Source organism: Hypomesus nipponensis, chromosome 17 (genome assembly GCF_054491055.1).
Source record: "Hypomesus nipponensis isolate SF chromosome 17, ASM5449105v1, whole genome shotgun sequence".
In the NCBI taxonomy this organism is placed as follows: domain Eukaryota; kingdom Metazoa; phylum Chordata; class Actinopteri; order Osmeriformes; family Osmeridae; genus Hypomesus; species Hypomesus nipponensis.
In genome coordinates, this window is record NC_140377.1 from 16,693,457 (window position 1) to 16,712,281 (window position 18,825).

At 41.1% G+C, this 18,825-nt stretch overlaps 1 protein-coding gene and 1 pseudogene across 1 annotated transcript in view; one reads left to right on the forward strand and one right to left on the reverse strand.

The window, feature by feature from the left end:
* gdpd3a (glycerophosphodiester phosphodiesterase domain containing 3a) overlaps nucleotides 1–18,118 on the reverse strand; it is a 49,465-nt gene extending 31,347 nt beyond the window's left edge. Inside the window, exons 1-6 of the mRNA XM_084678179.1 lie at nucleotides 17,806–18,118; nucleotides 17,432–17,599; nucleotides 16,865–16,907; nucleotides 11,151–11,286; nucleotides 10,861–10,906; nucleotides 10,427–10,545 (exon numbers count right to left, since the gene is read on the reverse strand). Of these exons, the coding sequence (XP_084534305.1) occupies nucleotides 10,427–10,545; nucleotides 10,861–10,906; nucleotides 11,151–11,286; nucleotides 16,865–16,907; nucleotides 17,432–17,579 (492 nt within the window). The 5' untranslated portion in view covers nucleotides 17,580–17,599; nucleotides 17,806–18,118. The remainder of the gene's footprint in view (nucleotides 1–10,426; nucleotides 10,546–10,860; nucleotides 10,907–11,150; nucleotides 11,287–16,864; nucleotides 16,908–17,431; nucleotides 17,600–17,805) is intronic.
* LOC146253733 (uncharacterized) lies at nucleotides 11,451–14,547 on the forward strand (annotated as a pseudogene).
* Nucleotides 18,119–18,825: the final 707 nt, after the last annotated feature.

Here is an 18,825-nt window from a genome sequence, read left to right on the forward strand (position 1 = left end):
CCTGGCATTCTCTAATCCCTGCTCTCCTCTCTCTGTCCCCCCCACACATCCCCTGTGGTGTGGGGGGTTTGAGCTGTCAGGACCTGCCTGGTCGTCGGTCTACCAACGCTGGACCAGGTCGTCAACCGGAAACCAGTCTCAATGACGGCCAACAGCGAGTTTCCGGGTCCCATCCAACGTCTATAAAGCCGAACAATGGATTTTGGTGTTTCAAAAGCCATTGACATTGTATGACTATGTTTAGCTTGTGTTCTGCTCCTCTCTCTTACCAACCGTCTCTGAAGGAGGGGATCCCTCTCTGAATTGCTCTTCCCAAGGTTTCTTCCATTTTTTTCTCCCGTTGGGAGTTTTTCCTTGTCTTCCTTGAGGATCTAGGTTGGTTGAGGGGCAGTTCTATGGGCATATGTGAAGACCTCTGTGACATGCTGGCGTGTAAAAAGGGCTATACAAATAGATTTGATTTGAATGAAAGAAGGAGAAGTTATGCGTATGACATCCAAGAAAGAAGAAAAAGAGCCAAATTTCCTGATCTTGTAGAGTTTGTCAATCGTCAAGCAAAAGTTGCCAATGACCCATTGTTTGGAGACATCCTGGACTCCACTGCTGATAGTCAGAAGATCTTCCAGAAGAAACTCAGCAGTGCAAAAGGTGAGCCTAGGAAAATCAGCTTTGCTGTGAACACGTCTGCAGGGGAGAAGGACGTCACTGAAGGCCAGCCTGAGAGGAGAACTCTTTCAGTTAAGTCGTGAGTGTTTTCCAAAGTCCTTGTCTGTACTGTCAGAAAAACCATGCACTTAACGTGTGCAACAAGATCCGTGAACAGCCTCTGAAGAAAAGAATACAGTTCCTGAAAACAAACAGTCTTTGCTTTGGATGTTTGACAGTAGGTCATATGTCCAAGGACTGTAAGAAGAAGGCCTCATGCTCGGATTGTTTCACTCAAGCACCCAGCCATCTTGCACGTTGTGAAGGAAAAAGCTGCTTCAGAGCGGATTGGAGCAGACAATAGCTCGCAGGGCACAAGACAAGCAACAAATGCTCTTGTGTCTGCAGGATGTAGAGGAGATGAACATACCGTGGCCGGGAAAAGTGATGGTATTCTACTTATTGTACCTGTGCAGATAAAACACAGGAAAGGCACAGAGATTATGAAGACCTATGCATTTCTAGATCAAGGAAGCACAGCGACCTTCTGCACTGAAGACTTGGCTAAGAAGTTGAACATCCGAGTTCCTGCTACAAACCATATCCCAAGAACAGAAAGTGAATAGCTATGTACTATCCGATCTGGAGGTGTGTGGCTTAGAGGATCAAGAATATATCCAGCTGCCCAATGTGTATACTCAGCCAGACATACCTGCAAAGAAAGCCAACATACCACAGAAGAAAGATTTGGTGAAGTGGTCTTACCTGAGTCAAGTCCATCTCCCTAAACTAGCAGCGGAAGTTGGTCTTCTCATTGGCGCCAACGCATTCAAAGCCATGGAGCCATGGGAAATCATCAGTAGTAAGAATGACGGACCATACGCTGTGAACACAGCTCTTGGTTGGGTTGTCAATGGGCCAATCAGCAGATGCCAAGAAAACGAATCAGGTGATGGCAGCCAGCAGAGTTTCCTTGTCAATCGAATCTCCGTGATGAACATTGAAGACATGTTGAAGAAACACTACAATGCGGATTTCCCAGAAAGACAGTGTGTTGACCGACAAGAACATTCTCAACATGACAAGCAGTTCATGCACACAACGACAACATCTGCGCAACTCATGGATGTTCACTTTTGCATCAAGCTGCCTTTGAAAGATGACAAGGTGAAGATGCCATGCAACCGTGGTATTGCTGAACAGAGACTTAACTCCTTGAAGAGGAATCTCAGTAGGACTACAGACTGCTTTGAAGAGTACAAGGCTTTCATGAACAACATACTGGAGAAAGGCTATGCAACAAGGGTTCCAAAAGAGCAGTTGAGTCGCAGTGATGGAACAGTATGGTTCATCCCACACCATGGAGTGTACCATCCGAAAAAGAGGAAACTGCGAGTCGTCTTTGACTGCGCGGCAACATATCGAGGGGTGTCGCTGAATGACTAGTTGTTGCAAGGGCATGACCTAACAAACACACTCGTCGGAGTGTTGCTGAGATTCAGACAGGAACCTGTCGCCATGATGGCGGACATCGAATCCATGTTCTACCAGGTGCGGATTCCAGACTCTGATGCAGATCTGCTACGCTTTCTCTGGTGGCCAGACTGCAATCTGAATGTGAAAGCATGACCAGGGTGAGAAACACGTATCCTTCCTAATGGGAAAGTCCAGAGTCGCTCCACTCAAACAGATCACAATCCCGAGAATGGAGTTGACAGCAGCAATGATTGCAGTCAAGATGGATCGGATGGTGAGAGAATAACTTGGGAGAATAACTTGAAGTTCCCCTGATGGAGTCAGTCTTCTGGACAGATAGTACAACAGTGCTAAACAGTGCTAAAGTACATTGAAAACAATGCCCTTCGTTTCAAAACGTTTGTGGCAAACCATGTCTCTTTCATTAGAGAGGCTACAACACTGTCTCAGTGGAAGTATGTCAACACCTCTCAAAACCCGGCAGATCAGGCTTCAAGAGGTTTGAACATCAAGAGCTTCATGGAAGGTGAGAGCTGGTTTGAGGGGCCTAGTTTCCTGCCGAATGAGAGCAAGTGGCCAAAACAACCTGGACAGTGTACTTACCTGACAGATGATGACGTTGAGGTGAAGACATCTGCTTCAGTGTCATGCACGAATCCGGACGAGTGCACAGATCCATTGGACAAGCTTGTTGAGTATTACTCTAGGTGGCACAAGCTGAAAAAGGCTATAGCGTGGATTTTGCATTTGAAAAAGATGTAAAACCTGACCGAGAAAATAAGAGTTGGAACAGAACATACAGCAGGCAGAGAATGATCCAGAAAAGCGCAAATCCATGGTTGATCAGCAGATGGTGACATATAAAAAGAACCTGGAAAAAAGGACACTTACTGCGTGGAAGATCTATCCAGAGCTGAAATAGAACTGATCAAATTCAGTCAGAGACAAACCTGTGCTGAAGAGATAAAGGCCTTGCAACCAGGAGGCTCCCTTGTGAAAAGGAATAGTCACATTTTCAAACTGAATCCATACTTCCAAGATGGTTTGTTGAGGGTAGGAGGGCGTCTGAACAGATCGGCGATGCCTGAGGAAGCTAAACATCCTGTCATTCTGCATAAACAGCACAGAATAGCCCACCTCATTCTCCACCACATCCACCAAGAGACTGGACATGGAGGCAGAAACCACCTGTTAGCCAGACTTTGACAACGGTATTAGACCTAATGCAGCAGCAAGAACAGTGATTTCAGTGTGCAATCTCTGCAAAATACTGCATGCAAAGACAGGTGAGCAGAAAATGGCAGACCTGCTGCAAGACCGTCTTCTTCATTACAAACCACCCTTCACCAACACGGGTGTGGATTATTTTGGACCTATTGAGGTCAAAAGAGGACGTGCCAAGGTGAAGCGTTATGGAGTGCTCTTCACATGCTTAACTGTGAGAGCAGTGCATTTAGAAGTAGCCCATTCCCTTGACACTGATTAGTGTATTAATGTTCTGCGGCGTTTCCAAGCCAGAAGAGGACAAGTGTCAAGTGTTCCGACAACGGCACAAACTTTGTTGGCACTGAACGAGAGTTGCGAGTGGCATTAGCAGAACTAAACCAGTCTCGTTTCAATGAAGCCATGATGAAAAAAGGTGTACATTGGATTTTCAACCCACCTGCTGCATCCCACCATGGCGGCGTCTGGGAGCGTCAGATTCGCACAGTGAGAAAAGTGCTCAGTTCCGTGGTAGAGCAACAGCTGCTAGATGATGAAGGACTACAGACTCTCCTATGCAAGGTTGAGAGCATCATCAATGGGAGACCTCTAACCACGAACACAGATTCCTATATGAAGCAGCTGCAATAGTAAACAGCTGCCCATTGACAACAGATAATCTTAACGATCCAAACAGTTTAGAACCATTAACTCAAAATCACCTTGTCCATGAAAACCATAACGGCTTTGCCGCCTCCAGGACAATTTGTTAAAGATGACTAGTACGCACAAAAACAATGGCGTCAAGTACAATATTAAACAGAACAGTTTTGGAGCAGATGGAAGAAAGAATATCTTCAAAACGTTATGGTTCGACAAAGATGGCACATGCCTAAAAGAAACATGCAAATAGTTGACATAGTAATGGACAAAGATGAAACTCAACCACGATCCCAATGGAGACTTCGAAGAGTCTTAGTCATTGTAACAGATAAAGATGGTCTTATGAGAAAGGACAAAATCGCCTTTGCAGACAGAAATCTTAACAAAAAGGGTTAACATTTGCATAAAATGTCTATAGTAGAACGCCCAGTTTCTTAAGTTGGTTCTGCTATTAGAAGGTTGTTAAAAGTAAAAGGTACAAAATTTAAAATGTATTTTTTGTAAAATTGTGATATTGATACACGTTTACAAGTTTGTTATGGTTAAGTAACATTAAGAAATTATTTGTGTTTCATTTGTATTTGTAAACACCCTCACGGCCCACATTGCTGCAGTCTCCCGGTCGTGTAGATTCACCCTCTACAACATCCGGAAGATCAGGAGATACCTGTCTGAGCACTCCACCCAGCTGCTAGTCCAAGCATTGCTCCTCTCTAAGTTGGACTACTGCAACTCGCTGCTCGCTAGTCTCCCAGCATGTGCAACCCGCTCTCTTCAGAACGCAGCGGCCCGCCTGGTCTACAATCTACCCAGACGCTCCCATATTACCCCCCTCCTCATCTCTCTCCACTGGCTACCCATCAATGCCCGTATCAGATTCAAGACCCTTGTACTGACCTTCCGAGCAGTAAATGGGACTGCACTCGACTACATCAAGTCTCTCCTGCAGCCAAACATCCCCCCCCGTCACCTGCTGTCTTCTTCAGACAACCGCCTGGTGGTCCCACCGCTCAAGACCGCCCGGTCCCAACACAAGCTCTTCTCCTGCCTGGCCCCCCAATGGTGGAACCAGCTCCCCACCTCCATCAGGGACACTGACTGTCTCCCCACCTTCAAGAAAAGGCTCAAGACGCACTTGTTCCAAGAGTACAACGGCACTTAGGAATGCTTGCTTGATTGGATCTGATGTGAGTTTCCTCCAGGATCACAAAGACTCTTATTGAGAGACTTGTTGCTCTTGTAGGTTAGTTATAACAACGTTAACTCTTATACTCGCTGTGAAATATTTTACTGTTGATTGTTCTTCTACAGGTACAGTCTTGCACTTTTTGGGATTCATGTTGTTTTAATTTGTAACTTGTATAACTGCATGCTCTTATGGGTCTTCCCTTTGGCACTTATTTAGTTTTTCACAATGTATGCTTCATGTTTTGGCTGCTTGCAGTGTTTGGGACTACCTCATTGTTATGATCAGTGACCTATGCTCTTTTCTAAAGCTCGCTCTTGGAAGTCGCTTTTGATAAAAGCATCTGCTAAATGCATAAATGTAAACAGTCAATAATTTGATGGGAGTGTAAAGGTCAGATTTGCTCATATACATAGTATATGGCTCATATACATGGTTTCTCTGCTTTTATTGTGATAAATTCCTGTTTTGAGCGGAAGTAACGGTATACGAACGTTTGCATGGAGAAGAAGAGAAGAAAAGAAGAAAGGTTAAGAAAGTTACGGCTAATGGTGTAAAGCAAAAATTATTGTAAAAGGTTCACAAATTCTTAAATGTCTAACTACAATCGACAGGGGAACCAGGTTTGTGTATGTATGAAATGTATAGAGGGTTTTCACGGCGCGTCATCAGACCGGAAATCGCCATATTGGAGGCACTCCGCATCACAACAAAGCACAGGCACTGAAGTATATACTGAACGTTGTCAAGGAAAATTGTTAATTGTTTATTATTAGGGTTAGGTTAGGTTAATACATTTATTATTTATTATTTACTAACCCTAACCCTATTGCATTACTTACTTTGGCCTTCTCAACACAACGGTCGTTGATAACTTGGTACTGCGTCTCCCTCACCATCCACACACCATCTGGTTATAGGCCTCCAAACCTTTGTAGAATTTAAGGTCTTCCACTGTGTATGGGCTCGGCAACAAAACCAGGTAGTTGACTATATCGGGATATGCAACTGAAGGAAGAATCACCGGGTCGTCACGGATCCAAGAGGGAGCTAACTCGTAGGGATCTGCACCGCCAATAAATTGTAATACGAAATAGCTTCATGGAACTCGACTCTCGAATCTGAGCTTCAGGGACGCTTGACAAAAAAAGACAACATGTGGCGTGTCAAGCATTTTAGAATTGATAATGTGATGTGTTCCCATCGTATTTAAGACAAAATACTTTACAAGCAAGAGGTCTGTTAATGTAACTGTATCCATATCTCACTCATACTGGCTAATCAGATAACATGTTAAAGTAGTTTACATCCAATGTCGCTGTCGTAAAACTAGGCTCTTTTTCACAAACGTGATTAAGGAAGTAGCTTCGAGGTCAAATTAAAACGTCTACATTTAGCAAATATTGTTGATATTATTGTGCACACGTATTGTAAGCATGTCATTTAATTCCATAATTTCCCCAAGAATAACTAACAAAAATGTATTTCAGGAAAAATGCTCAAACGGGTTTCTCCTCCCTAATTGTACTCCGTTCAGTTATTTACACCAAGTGCCTCCACAATGGCCACGCATCCGGGTTACTGCCCAGAACGTGACGTCGGTGAAAACCCTCTATGGCAATACGGTTGTGCTAATGTATGGAATGTATGCTAATACGGTTGGCTAATGTAAGATCTAGCTAAAAATACATAGAAAATGTACTAAATGGTAATTACGGTGTATTTGTTCTTATCTAGCTCTTATGTTGGTTGAATGACACGGATGGAAGGAATAGACCTAATCAGAATGTTTGTAAACAAAGGTTGCCAATACACTTCCGGGTGGATAACTGTCATCCTGTCAACAGCAGTTAGTATGGTAACATAGCATAGTAGTTCATAGTAGTTATTTTAAAAGATTAGATCAAAAAGATTAACGTCATGCCGAAATCTTGTTGTGTTTGGGGTTGTAATGTCAAATGTACACAGGCATGTAAAGGATAAGGCTTTTTCTGTTTTGCCACAGTTAAATTGAAATCGACCCAACGGAACCTGTGGATAACGTTAACACAGATCCAGCTAGTAGCCTAGTCTACGTTTACGGGCGGTCTTGGTACCAATGGACAGGCTGGCAACCAACCTCTCATGACCGGATTTAAGGAAGACATTTCCTCACAGATCATATACTAAACGTTTTTGTTGGGTAGCATAACGTTGGGTAGCATATCGTGCAAGCTTGCTAGCGTGAGAGTACTAGTCCAGTTGATGTAAATAAACAACCACACACAGTGGCGTGATCTGGCTTGAGTTTTTCATTTACAGGCCATTCTATTTCAGGCCTGAGCCTAGACCTCAGGTCAAATTACAAACATCTTAAAACACTCAAGGCTCTAATAGGTATCAAGCCCTATGGCTCTATCATTTGTTTTAAAAATGTGGGGAGGAAGAATATCAGGGGCAAGGAGATCAGTGCACAGTCTGACCTGTACACAAACATCAATTCAGGATATCAAGTTATGGCAGACAGGGTTTTTTGATTGTTGAAGGACTGGCTAAATGTGGTGCCACACTGGTCATGCCTTCATTCCTCAAGGGGAGAAAGCAGCTAAAATGTAGCTAGGCCAAACACTGTTATAAAATGGCCATGAAAGCAAAATACAAATATTTCATTATTTACAGTAATTTGTACAGTACACACACAGTAAACAATGTATTTACATTAAGTACAGTACACACAGTAGTTACAGTAAACACAGTATTTACAGTAAGTACAGTACACACTGTATTTACAGTAAACACAGTAATTTGTATTGTGTTATTTATAAATATCTGTATATTTAGGAGGTTTACTTATTTAAGCTTAGCATAGATGTAATTTATGTTCTGTGTACTTATGTTAAGCATATGTAAATGCCAGGTGCTTGCGTTAACAATATATATATATGCTATATACAGACGTATACCTACTATATGAAACAATCAGTATTTAACTGATAAGAAATCTTAATGTTTGCTTTATCCAACATTTACTTATCTACTGTTAACTCTGCTTGCTCATAGATCCACAAATCCTCAAAACTGCTCATCATTAAAATGATAAAATTTCCATAGTCAATAAGATAGATAGGTACTTAATTAACCCCCAAAGGAAAATTATTGTGTCCAGACAGATAGCTAGAAAGTTCACGCAGTCCAGAAAATCTTTAATCGTTAAGTTGGATATTGTAGCTACAGCAGTAGCTAGCGATCTCAGTCACTACGAGTTTGATACACCGTTACAATATTACCGTTATGCGCTAACAATATCAACAGCAACGACATCGGGAACGTCTCGTTTTTCCGTTCACAAGCATAATCATGAAACGTGTTATAATCATAATAGTCCTAAAACGTGTTCGTGGTTAAATGACATGGAAAATCCTGTTGGCTTCAATGGCTTGTTCAGGTTAACTTTCGCCAGCCAAGATCGACGTTATCCACCCGGAAGTAAAATAGAAGATTGTTGTTGTGAAGTCAGGCTGAAATGTCCTATAAAAGTTTGTGTTCTTGCCTTCTTAGTTTGATTGGATGCTACACTGCCACTCTCGAGAAACTTTGGGTTCTGAGCTGGTTGCAGTTCCACTCAAGTTCCATATGAGGGTGCTAACGGTGAATGCAGAATGAATGGAGGTCTATGGAGCTATACCCCTCAAAATCCACTTTTCTCAGGATATAATTTTTTGTCTAGTAATTTGAATTCTGAATTTGAACATACGACCAGAGCCGTTGCTTGACGGCAAGCTCTGGTTACTTCCACCAGAGAATGTCTAATATAGAGAGAACTGCCACTCTCGGGAAACTTCCAGGTTCTGAACTGTTTGCAGTTCCATGTGAGGGCGCTAACGAGCGAGTGCAGAATGAATGGAGGTCTATGGAGCGGTACCCCTCAAAATCCACTTTTCTCAGGATATGATTTTTTGTCTAGTAATTTGAATTCTGAATTCGAAAGAGGAGGCAAAAAAATACACACTGCTAGCTGTTAGATTGTTTTAAAGTCGCCTTTCTGTTCTAAAAAGCCTTTGAAAATGTCATTGACGTCATACACATCGTACGACCAGAGCTAGTGCATTACGGCAAGCTCTGGTCACTTACTTTTTTCTTTCAAGGCATCGACAACACAGCTGACAGGTTAGGCTCTCCCTGTCAATACACATGCTAGAACGAGTTATGGCTCGCTAATGTTGTTGCTAATGCTCTGACATTCTGATTCCGCTTCGGATGCCATCAAGCAGGAGCTCTGGTCGTATCAGTCCTTCACTAACCAATCAGCATTCATTAGCAGAATGCTAGCGTGTTATGGGCAACAACGACTCACCCTGTAAGAAATCAAAAGGTTATAAGTACTGGTTCATTCAACTTTTGACCTGTAATCCATGTTTAACATGCAAAAACTACGCCTGATTTCTCAACGACAATCTGGCGAAAGAGACAAATTTAGCCGTTTAGCTCCATAGACTTCCATTCATTTTGCACTCGACTGCGATCACTCCCAGTGGAACTCTGGTGGAACTGCAACAAAATTCTGTACAATGGGGCTTAATAGGGAGTGGCAAGGCTCTCCTTAAACAGGCTCTGGTTTTATTGTTGTGTTTGTTCTGTTTTGATATGTGTAATGCTATGGTCTGTACCATTACTTTGGTTATGTAGCTAGAACCATAAGCCACCTTAATGGAACGGAACTCTTGCTGAAAGAAGCGAGACTTGGCGAAATAAGTCTCGCTTTTCCATAATCGACGTTGATGGAACAGGACTCAGGTCTTATGAGAAGAATTGCAAAGACCATTTTGTAAACAGGAAAAAGAAAAAGAAAAGTTTACAGTGGGCAAAGAAACAGACATTGTCAGGACTACAGGATGGACTGGCTGGCACAGTCGCCTGAAATGTCTGATGAAATGTCATCCCAATGAGTATCTGGACAAACTGTCAGCTTGAATGCCAAGGATTGGCAACACTGTCATTGCTGCACTAAGATTTCTTTATAAAAACACTTAAGTATTTTAAAAGTTAAAAAAAAAGAAATTCAAATATTAACAGTACTTTTTTACGTTTTTAATGTCCTGACTATCCATTGTGATCAGATAAGTATCCTTTAATTATTCATTTTTCTTTTACATAACAGCAAAATATGTACATTATTCCAAACTTTTACCTCCCAGTGCTAGTCTAATACAAAAGAGACTATGTAATTTGGTTTGTTGTATTTAACATTGACATTAAAGTGGTCAGAAACGTTACCTTTTGTATCAGCACAGTGTTTTCCTCTTTGATCTCAATGTTAATTGGCATGTTGGGAAACTTCCTGAACACATCCTCCAATAGGGCAAACTTCCTGTCTGTCCCGGTGCTGTAGTGTCCTGGCATGGCAAAAAAAAGTAAGGGCATGAGATGGAGGGGTGGGATGGAAGGAGGTTAGCCTTTAATATTTGTTCATAGACACACATATGCATGACAAATGCTCACTCAGGCACAGAGATACGCACATACCAGTGTGAAAACTGGTCTGGAACAGACTGCCTCAAGACTTACTTCTATCATGATTTTTTGTGAGTGTGTGTGAGAGATTGAGCAACACTTTTATCCAAAGACGGGGGGCTGGATTTGAACCTGCAACTTCTTAATCTGAAGTAAAATGCTCAACCACTGAGCTATACCCAGAGCAAATTACACACCTGCAAAAAATGTAACTTCCATTCTCTCTTTATACAGAGGCATCTCCTGAAAGAGATAAGGATTAATTAATTCACCTTTCACAATTATGGGATTTCTTGAACACCAACTATTTAAATATTTTTCGACTCTACTGTTGATGACTATTGGTTAATCATCATTATTTAAAACTGACACTGCTAATAAGACTGTTACATATTAAAGGTGATACAGTTACTGTAAATTCTACATTACTTGATTTTGGTAACTTTATCAAGTGGCCAAACTTAAGTTTAGTTAGTTAGTTTCTGACCTCTAGACTCAAGGAGGAGATAGTGACATCTTGTCCCGTCTGTCGCAGGAGGTTCTCATCATGTGACACAACCACGTGACCATCCCGGGTAAGGTGGCAGTCCATCTCCAACATCTCTGTACCCTGCTCCACTGCACTAGGGGAGAGAGGGAGAGGATGACAGTCATGTTGGTGAACTAACTGGCTAACACTGCATTTTTGTAGACCTACACGTTTGTCACATAAGTACTATAAGCTTATAATCACATAAGCTATTTCGACCACAATCAAACAGAGTAGTTGTAACAGGAAGGTGCAGGGATGACCCAGGCGCAAGGAAACAGGCAAGGCAGGAAGAAACAAAAGCCTTCATTTGCAAAAGACCATGGCAGGAATACTCATATAGACAAGGACAAATTGAAACCAAGACTGAACACAAAACAGGGACTTAAATACTAAACCAAGCAAGACAGGTGAAAACACTGTAAGGCTGGGTGTCAAACCTGCCCCCACCTCTCATATGCTCAAGTCTGAAGTTTCTGGACAGTCTCAACTTGATGGCTCTCACACCCCATTCAAGATGTGGTCTGATTGGTTGTTCTTGTGTATAAAGGGAATTGTAATGCATTGTTCTTTGGATTCTTGATCTCCTGAGACCTTCTCCTCAGTTCTCCCTTGTCCCACTGTCCTACTCCTTGCTCACCTCTTTCTTCTCTCTGATTTAAAATGATCATTTTGTAACATGTTTGCCTCGTAATTGATTTCATTCATTTGCAATGTTATTAAATGCGTATTTCATTTTAACCTTACTTTGACAATTTTTGCTCTGATTTAACCCATAGAGTCAAATAACTGGAATTCTATTGGTATTGGCATTATTTGGTTCATGCTATCAACACTGTTCAGTTTCCATCTTCCTTTCAACCATAGGGGAATTAGTTTTGGTTGTTTGGACAATATTCAACCCCCTACAGTTTTGGTGACCCCGATGTGATATGTTTCAAGCAATTCAGTTACAGTTTGGTAAACCGGCGTTTCAAACCAGGTGCGGTGAGAAAGCATTTACAAATGTACATTTAGTAATTTAGCAGATGCTCTTATCCAGAGCGACTAACAGTAAGTACAGGGACATTCTCCCCGAGGCAAGTAGAGTGAAGTGCCTTGCCCAAGGACACAACGTCATTTGGCACGGCCGGGAATTGAATCACCAACCTTCTGATTAATAGCCCGACTCCCTAACCACTCAGCCACCTGACCCTTCGCAAAACTCCTTGTCATGCTTTAACTGACATTGTTTCCTTGTTAGACCTGAACAGGTGGTTCAACTCCACCAACATGAAAAATATTCATTACGCTGAGTTAGTGTCCACTATAATGATGTATGACAATAATGAATGTGAAGGTTGTATTGGTTTTTATGTGACTTTTCCATTTATACACCCCAACCAAGTTTTTCCAAATTCTGCTACCATACGCTCCCTGGGCATCATTGTTAAAGACCAAATGATTAAGTTGGACCATATTACCGGCTATATGACTGTTAAGGGTAAATGACGTTTTATTTACCATTCGTTCTTGCTGTCATGAGACTTCAAGTTATGTTATTTGTACATATAGCACATTACAGCCTGTGTCCTTTAATGACACAAAATTGATCAATGTTAATTCACTTCATGGTTATTCTGATGCTATTCAAGTGTCTAACACACAGTGTTGTGTGGTCAGTGAAATGACTTCCTTCTCATACGGAGGTCTAACCTACCCAGCTAACCACACCTTCTGCCTGAAGGTGAGGGATGACTTTACTATGGGTGAACTGAACATTCTGGGAAGGATGCCCATGGACAGTGACGTTTCTCCTTGGTGGGAAGACACATTTTATGAGGAAGCACCAGAAATCTTGCTGACACAATGCAGGTGCTCCAGGAACTGATCCAGGACACAAACTACCACTTTGCTCAAGCAAACCCTGCTAAGCAAAGCTTAACCTGGCAAAGAAAACAGCAAGGATCCTGTGAAGTGCGTCAACCCTCTATGCTCAGCAAGCCTATGTAGGGCTGTTTTGGCAGCCCCTTTGTCACTGGTCACCCAGACACTTGTATGGGACAGTTGTTGATTTGCATGAATGCTAAAATGACAATCACACCTTGATGACACACCTCTGGAGAGGTGGTCTCAACAGTTGAAGAGAAAGGTGGACAGAGGAAGACTCTGAAATTATCATTAAAAGTTGTGTTCTTGAAAATAAGGTTCTAAACAGCTTTAAATGTCATGTTTGATATGCTTTTGTTTCTTATTTTGTGTGTTACATTCTAATAATAATTTTAACACTGTAACATGTACATGTACAGGGTTTACAGAGTTTGTGCCTGCAGCAGACCAACATATGTTTAACATATTCCCTTGTCTTGCAAGGGCACCACTTGGTCTACTGCAGTCTTGATTAATGATCCAATTTGAATTTGTATGCGTTCGACAACTTTTCTGTCACATGACCGGTGTCCCCATTTTAGTCAGGTTTGGGTGTATATAGGAAGAAGTTTTTACCAATCACTTGGAGTTCTGTTTACGATACAGCTCCGGTGCGTTAGGCGCCTAGTCCTCATTGTGAATACCTTCGTTAACCATTGCTCTGAAGGTATGTTTTGTATTTGATGATATTTCATTATCATTGTATTGATTATCTTGCTATTTAGATAATAAACTATTAATGTGTGCATTTTAAAGTTACTTGTTCTCCTTGAAACGTATCTATCAAGCTACGGCGGTGAAAACTTTGATCTAGTCTGGTTGATGCGGCTAACTGATTATAAACATAGACTTTTGGAGTAGGTTTTAACTTAAGGCCTCTGAGTCACTTACAGTGGATCTCCACGCTCCGAAGGAATTTACCGGAGCCTCTGAGTGATCGATTACATATCCTACTAGGTCTACTATGGTTAAAATCCATATTATAGTAGAGATAAACGACTGTTTAGTGAACACGCATACTTTAGGGTCGGTGCTCTGATCAAGCAGACGATTTTTACCTACGTCAGAGTTTCATGTCATTAACTGTTTAGCGCTCAAGGTTACAGGTAACGCACTTGTGCACATTGTCAAAAATTGGAGTCAGATATTAACGAGTCAATTATCTCCCTGAGAATCTAACTAAAGGTGACTTGTGGTTCCCAAGCCAGGGACAAACACAAAGCGCGTCTCTGGCCTTTCGATTCACAGCCTACACCTACTACACCTGGTGGGACTGGGTGTTCTGTGGGTGTGTCATCGCCAGCCTCCTCATTTTAGCTGTCACCATATTCCAGTGTTGCTATTTCAGCATCTCATCAATTCTCTCCAAACAGCCATGGTCACTACTTTAACTCTTGTTCCCCTGAAACTTTCTGTGTTCCATGGGAACAAAAGGGGGAAACTGTAGGGCTGTATTTGGCAGCCCCTTTGTCACTGGTCACCCAGACACTCGTCTGGGACAGTTGTTGATTTGCATGAATGCTAAAATGACAATCACACCTTAATGACATACTTCTGGAGAGATGATCTCAACAGTTGAAGAGGAAGGTAGACAGAGGAAGACTCAGAAATTCATTCATTAAAAGTCATTAAAAGTTCTTGTAAATATCGTTCTAAACATCTTTTAATGTCATGTTTGATATGATTTTGTTTCTTATTTTATGTATTACATTCTAGTAATAATTGTAATACTGTAACATGTACATTTATAGGGTTTACAGAGTGTGCTTGTAGGGGGTTAAATATTGGCCAAACAACCAAAACGAATTTCCCTATGGTTTAAAGGAAGATGGGAAACTGAACAGTGTATTAGCATGAACCAAATAATGCCAATACCAATATAATTCCATATATTTGACTTTATGGATTAAATCATAGCAAGAATGGTCAAAGTAAGGTTGAAATGAAATACGCATTTAATAACATTGCAAATGAATGAAATCAATTTCAAGGCAAAAATGTTACAAAATGAAAGCTTTAAATCTTACCTACTCTACCATGATCATTGTAAATCAGAGATATAGCAAGAGTAGGACAAGGGAGAACTGAGGAGAAGGTCTCAAGAGATCAAGAATCCACGGAACAATGCATTACAATTCGCTTTATACACAAACACAACCAATCAGACCACATCTTGAATGGGGTATGAGGGCCATCAGGTTGAGCCGTCCAGAAACGTCCAGACTTTAGCACATGAGAGGGGGGGGGGCAGGTTTGACACCCAGCCTTACATGCTTGCAGCAGACCAACATGTGTTTAACATATTCCCTTGTCTTGCAAGGGCACCACTTGGTCTACTGCAGCCTTGATTAATGATCCAATTTGTATTTGTACGCGTCAGACAACTTTTCTGTCATATGGTCAGTCCACATTTTTGTCAGGTTTGGGTGTATAGGAAGACGTTTTTCCCAATCACTTTGAGTTCTGTTTACAATACAGCTCCAGCGCTTAGTCTTCATTGTGAATACCTTCGTTAGCCATTGCTCTGAAGGTATGTTTTGGTTATGTCCCAACACAAGCTCTACTCCTGCCTGGCCCCCAATGGTGGAATCAGCCCAATCACCCCACCTTCAAGAAAAGGCTCAAGAGGCACTTGTTCCAGGAGTACTACTTGTTTAGTTTTTCACAATGTATGCTTCATGTTTTAGCTACTTGCAATGTTTTGGACTACCTCGTTGTTATGATCAGTGACCTATGCTGTTTTGCATAGGTCACTGATCATAACAACGAGGTAGTCCCAAACATTGCAAGCTCTAAATGCATAAATGTAAATGTTTTGTATTTGATGATTTGTCATTATCATTGATTATCTTAATATTTAGATAATAAACTATTATTGTGCATTTTAAGTTACTTGTTCACTTTGAAATGTATCTATCACGCTACGGCGGTAAAAACTTTGATCTAGTCTGGTTGATGCGGCCAATACTGAATATAAACATAGACTTTTGAAGTAGGTTTTAACTTAAGGCCTCTGAGTGACTTACAGTGGATCTCCATGCTCCGAAGGAATTTAGCGGAGCCTCTGAGTGATCGGTTTACATACTAGGTCTGTGGTTAAATCCATATTATAGTAGAGATAATTGACTGATAAGTGAACACGCATGCTTTTGGGTCGATGCTCTGATAAAGCAGACCATTTTTTACTTACGCCAGTTTCATGTCATTAACTGTTAAGCGCTCAAGGTTACAGGTAACGCACTTCTGCACATTTCTAAAATTGGAGTCAGATATTAACGAGTCAATTAACTCCCTGAACATCAAACCCGAAATGAATTGAGTTTCCCAAGCCGGGGACAAACACGAAGCGTCCCCGGCCTTACAATTCACCACCTACAAAACTAACCAGAACACTGACAGATATTCAACAAGACACAGGTGAACCTAATAGCACTTAACACATGGACACACTAGAGCAGTCAAACATAGGATAACAGTAATATGACAGTAGTACAATGTAGGATGACTCTGTGAATAGTGCAGAGAAAATAGAAACATACTATTTTGTGTTACATAAAATACTTTTTAGTTTACATAAAAGTAATTGACAGGTATGAATAACTATATATATAAAAATGTTGATCATATCAGGCATTTGCTGTAAATTGTATCTATCTTGCCCCTAAGCAAAGTGTAATAACATCACCTCACAATTCATTTACTAACAGAAAACCAACACACTTGGATGATTATACTGTTGGATTATTTAGCTGTTAGTTACTCACTGACTGAATGCCTCCATGGTGCTCTCTATTCTCTCCCCGGATCCTGGCAATCAACAGCAGAGTAGAAAAAGATTAACTTCAGATCACCTTTCTGAGCTTTTTGTGTATACACTACTGACAAAGTGAACATGTGCCAATATACAGTATGAATGCTCTCTGAACAAATGGATGTTAAGTATTTCTCTTGTACTTTCTCTAGGTACGGTATATACTGTACTCTATGCTTTTATGCGTAAAAGCAAATATATCTCTCTCTGATTTAGTCAACTACATAGCGAAATAAGTGTTCATTTGGCATTTGTCCCCCTTAACCCTGAGGTCCTTTCCTCTGTGTCTACTCATTGACTAAAAAACGAGATGCCATTAAAAAATGGCATTTATCTTAAACCTCACTGAATGTTTTTTTTTTTTACCCTTCCCTACCGAGCTTTAACGAAAAAAGTGATGTCAAAAAGCTTTCTTGTCTCTTTCAATAATTACTTATTGGAGAGGAAACAATTGAGACAATGAAGCTAATATGAGGCTATAGAAACTGTGAAACAGGTCCCTGGGTTTCTCCATGCTTACCTCCTCTATGAGAGATGTGTGTGCAGTGGAAAGCTGTCCTTTTTTTCCTGTGCAGGATGTGGGGGTTCTTTAACAAGTAAAGTGATGTGAGGGTATAGCCCCCTAGGGCCGGTATGATGAAATACAAGGAGCTACTCATATTTTCCATAATCCTTCCCAAAGCAGATGCTGAGGAAGAGTTAATGCAGTATAAGAATAGCAGAAGTAAACCGGATGGTCCTTAGGAAAGTTCCATCAAAGCACATGATGGAACAAATTCAAGTTCAAATGCATATGGTGGGATCTAAACTACCTGCTTACATTAACAATTTTTTTCTCAGACACATTTCTCCATTAAATCATCTCTTGCAAACGCAGGTCACTCAATCACTTACCCTTCTGTTTTCCCTCTTCTCCTTGCTCTCTGTTACTCTTTTATGATCCCCTTTCTTCTTTTTTTACACTTTCTCTGTTAGTAAATGTGTACTTTGAGAGCCAATAGACAAGCTGAAACATTTCAAGTAAAAACATGAAACAAAACTTGACAAACAGGTAAGACCAAAGGTGGAACTCAAGTCTCTAGCATTTTCCTCCTTCCACCAAAAACCGTGTATCTGATGCCAACACTTTTGCCACTTTCCCACAGTATATTTTGCAGTGTCCATTAGTTTCCATTTCTAATCTCACTTGCTCTCTCCATTTCTGCTTCATCACCCAAACTATTGAAACCCATTCATGAGTGTACAAGTTAATAAGCAGTAGGCAACTCACCTCTGTCGCTCGGTGGCCTCCCTTCCCTGAGGCAATATTGCTTTTCACTCTGGCTTGACTTGTTTTGAACTACAATGAAACTGACATAATGAGTGTGTGTTGGAGAGTGTATGTGTGTGCACAATAAAGTGTCAACCCGTTCCAAAGTCCCCCTATAGAAAATGGTTGCAGAACATATTGTGCAGCCTGGGTTTGTCAAATGAATTGACAATTGACTAATCAATTGTATAAAAGATGTTTTTTGTAAAATCCAACGTCTTTCATGTCACATTTCACTGTTCAATACAGTATCATACATTGAAAAGAAAGATTGGGCTTTTGGAAGAAGAGAAGAAAAGAGTCAGAGAGTGAGAGAAAGAGAGACATGACTTCCAAAAGGCATGCAAGCATAGATGTAAGGCAGGCTATCTGTTGATTTCACAAAGGATGGTGTGCTGAGGTATGGAAACATAGCACAAATCACAGTGTTTTCAACAAAGAATCTGTGTTAATAGGTATGTGGGCTCTAACATAAACACAGAGTAAGCTGAATGCTGTAGAATGGTATTGTTTACAGTTTCAATAGAATTGCTGAAATGAAGCAAAAGGGAGTGGCAAAGCTCAAAGGTGAAAACATCCCAACTCATATGTTATACCGTGCCTTG